A 3,198-nucleotide genomic window follows, 5' to 3' on the forward strand; every position below is an offset into this window, starting at 1 on the left:
GGCCTAAGGTTCTGCTCTTGTGCCTGTGATGAATGGTGTATCTGCTGAAATCAGGTAAAGAATTAGCAAACCCACGGCACACAGATGGAAAGCCACTTCAGTAATGAAGGGGACATTTTGATCTCCAGTTGCCTATCTTCTGTTATCCATCTCTCAACGTGTCCTAAATTCACATGGGGACAAACATCAGGACTTGTGGGTGTCCTAAAACACACTTTGAGTTCCTTGTGTTTAGTAGGCGTTAGGGCACTCTCTCGCCTTCCCCTCCTCCCAGCAGCCAAAGCAGTCACACTCACCTTCCTCTGGCCACCATTTGCCCTAACAGAAGGGATTTTCATGGCTCAAGGATTCATATTATCACTTTTCTTATTTACAAAATCAATAAACACACATATGATTCAGAGAGGTGGTGAGCCCTCAGCAAGCCTCTCCCTCACCCTGGGCTTGGACCCCGGTCCCGGACTACAGTGTCCACCCAGCAGGAAAGACTTTCCCTGTCTTTGCAAAATACAGACACAAGAGAATTGAGTTGGAGGTGAATTCAGGGCGGGATGACAGGGTAAAAAAACAGGGATAGGAGGAAAATGAGGGAAAGGATATACAGTTTTATAAATAACTAGACTAAGTCTAAGCATTTCTGTTAGAGGAGAGGTGGGAAGAGAGTTGAGAGGTAGGGGTCTAAGTGGGAAGGGGAGAAATAGTGCTTGGGGCCAGAGTGAGGGATGATCTCCAAGCCTCGATTTACCCCACCTTTAAAATGAGTGGATTGGCCTCGATGGTGTCAGAGCAAGCAGGTTGCTCTGACCTGCTAGGACCCTGTAGGGTTCTAAGCCTGGGGCTTTGGGACCGGAGCCCTGGGGATTGGAAGGGATTGGTGGGTACCCTAGAAAGGTGACGGATGCTCAAACAGGTTATGTCTGATCCCCAGGCTGGTACTGGGGTTCTGTGGAGGTGAAGTAGTCCTCAAGGAAGGACTGCAGGTACTCGAAGGTAGGCCTCTCCTCTGGGTCCAGACGCCAGGTCTGCTCCATGGCCTCGTACAGGGACGCTGGGCAGCCCGGAGGGCATGGCATGTGGTACCCATGCTCCACCTGTTCCAACACTTCCCGGTTATTCATGCCTGCAGGGTGGGGCTCTGTCAGTCGGGGGATCTAGCCCCTCCGGAAGAGGCAACCGGGAGGAAGCCCTTCCCATGACCACCCACCCTTCCACCTCCCCACCCCAGCAAACCTGGGTAGGGAACTCGGCCCTTGCTGATGAGTTCAGTGAGCAGGATCCCAAAGGACCACACATCTGACTTGATGGTGAATCTGCCAAAGAGAGCAGCCTCTGGGGCTGTCCACTTGATAGGGAACTTGGCCCCTGGAGAGATTGGGAGAGAAGGGAAAGTTATTGAGGGGGTCCCTGGGAACAGCTGAATTAAGAGAATGGCGTGCAGGGGTGCCTGGCTGGCTCAGTTGGAAGAACAGGCGACTTTTGATCTCGGGGTCATGAGTTTGAGCCCCACGTTGGTTGAAGAGATTGTTTAAATAAACTTTAAAGAGAGAGAGAGAGAAAGAATGTTGTGTTTAGGATTGGGGGCCCTAGAGAGGTCTCTGAGCATTAGAGAAAGGACCTGGTATGTAGCCAGCACTTACTATGTATCTAGTATAGTATTGGGTGCTTCACAAACATTGTAATAATTCTCTTAATAGTAACAGCCAACACTTGTATGGCCTTTACTACATGCCCGCGCTGTTTGTTTTGTTTTGTTTTAAAGTTTTTATTTATTTAAGTAATCTCTACATCCAACATGGGGCTCAAACTCATGACCCCGAAATTAACAGTCACATGTTCTTCCATCTGAACCAGCCAGGCCCCCCTGCCAGGCACTGTTTTAAAGTGATTTACATGCATTAACTCGCTGAACCCTCACCAAAAAACCTATGACGTAGATACTATTATTATCCACATTGTACAGATTTGGAAAAGGAGGCACTGAGTAGTTAAGTAACTTGCCCAGATCACATAGCTTACAAGTGGCTAGGATTCGTTCCTGGGCATTCTAGTTACAGAGTTCCTATCATTCCACTCTATTGCCTTTCACTTGAGAATTACGGCAGTGCCTGGTGTATATCTGCTGGCTTACTGTTGTCTGGATATTTTCATTTTATAGATGAGAAAAAACAGCTCACAGAGGTTAGGTGACTTGCCCAAGGCCACTCGTCTGGTAAGTAGAGGAGCTGGGATTTGAACTCAAGAGTTGCCTCTTATACTACATCAGGATGGGAGTACCCGGGATAGTCTGGGAGTGGGGGGAATCCCTGTGTATGTGGGGCCTTGTGGCAGCCCCTCGGTATAATAGGGAGTTCTTGGAAGGTAAGGAGAGACAGGCCACCTTGCCGGGGGTTGTACTCATTATCCTCAATGAGACGGGCCAGCCCGAAGTCAGCGATCTTGCACACCAGCCGTTCCCCAACAAGGATGTTGGCTGCCCTCAGGTCGCGGTGGATATAGTTCATGCGCTCCATGTAGGCCATGCCCTCAGCTACCTAGGGGGGCCAAGGTATGGTTAGAAGGGAACATTTGTGTGTGGCTTGTGTGAGAGATCATTTGAAAAACCCACTTTCCAGATGAGGACACTGAGGCTCAGAGATGGGCAGTGCTCTGCCTCAGGTCGCACAGATGATCCCGTGGATGGGGTTGTACTTCCAGGGATAGGGTAGGTGCTCGAGGGCACAAGGATTTGTGGAGAATTAATAGGGGTGGAGTCTGAGATAAGGGCTGCTGCCTTTTACCTGGGCTGCCATGTCCACCAACTGGGGCAGTGTCAAATCCTGGCCCTCCTGGTCCTTGAGGAACTCCAGCAAGCTACCTGAGGAAAGGAACTCAGAAAATCAGCTGCAAGACTACCGCGGGTTCCAGGCCAGCCTGCTCTCGCTTGGCCCCGCCCCTGTCCAGATCCCTTCACACGGCGCTTGGCCCCGCCCCGTTCCCAGCCCTCTCTCTTAGATCGGTCCCCTCCCAGGATCCTGCCAGGTGTCTCAATCCCTCATAGGTCTCACCCAGGCCCAGGTCCCACAGACACCCGGACTCTGCCTACTGCTCATTTCTCGTCCTCCTCCGAACCCCTAAACACTTCCCACTCAGACTCCGCCCCAGATCCCGCCTCTTCACAGATTCGGTCTTTACTCGCCCAAGCCCCACCCACCAGCTGAC

The 3,198-nt window shown here is 51.2% G+C and overlaps 1 protein-coding gene across 7 annotated transcripts in view; it reads right to left on the reverse strand.

Annotated features, from left to right (window-relative positions):
• Positions 1 to 331: 331 nt before the first annotated feature.
• The window catches only part of FGR (FGR proto-oncogene, Src family tyrosine kinase), a 19,979-nt gene continuing 17,112 nt past the window's right edge, over positions 332 to 3,198 (reverse strand). For all 7 annotated transcript variants that reach the window (XM_040466458.1, XM_040466463.1, XM_040466446.1 and 4 more), the window contains exons 10-13: positions 2,778 to 2,854; positions 2,378 to 2,531; positions 1,231 to 1,362; positions 332 to 1,120 (exon numbers count right to left, since the gene is read on the reverse strand). In XM_040466458.1, coding sequence (XP_040322392.1) covers positions 912 to 1,120; positions 1,231 to 1,362; positions 2,378 to 2,531; positions 2,778 to 2,854 — 572 coding nt within the window. In that variant the 3' untranslated portion in view covers positions 332 to 911. The remainder of the gene's footprint in view (positions 1,121 to 1,230; positions 1,363 to 2,377; positions 2,532 to 2,777; positions 2,855 to 3,198) is intronic.

The sequence above is a fragment of the Herpailurus yagouaroundi genome, unplaced genomic scaffold, assembly GCF_014898765.1.
Source record: "Herpailurus yagouaroundi ecotype Mexico unplaced genomic scaffold, PumYag 77, whole genome shotgun sequence".
NCBI classification, from domain to species: Eukaryota; Metazoa; Chordata; class Mammalia; order Carnivora; family Felidae; genus Herpailurus; species Herpailurus yagouaroundi.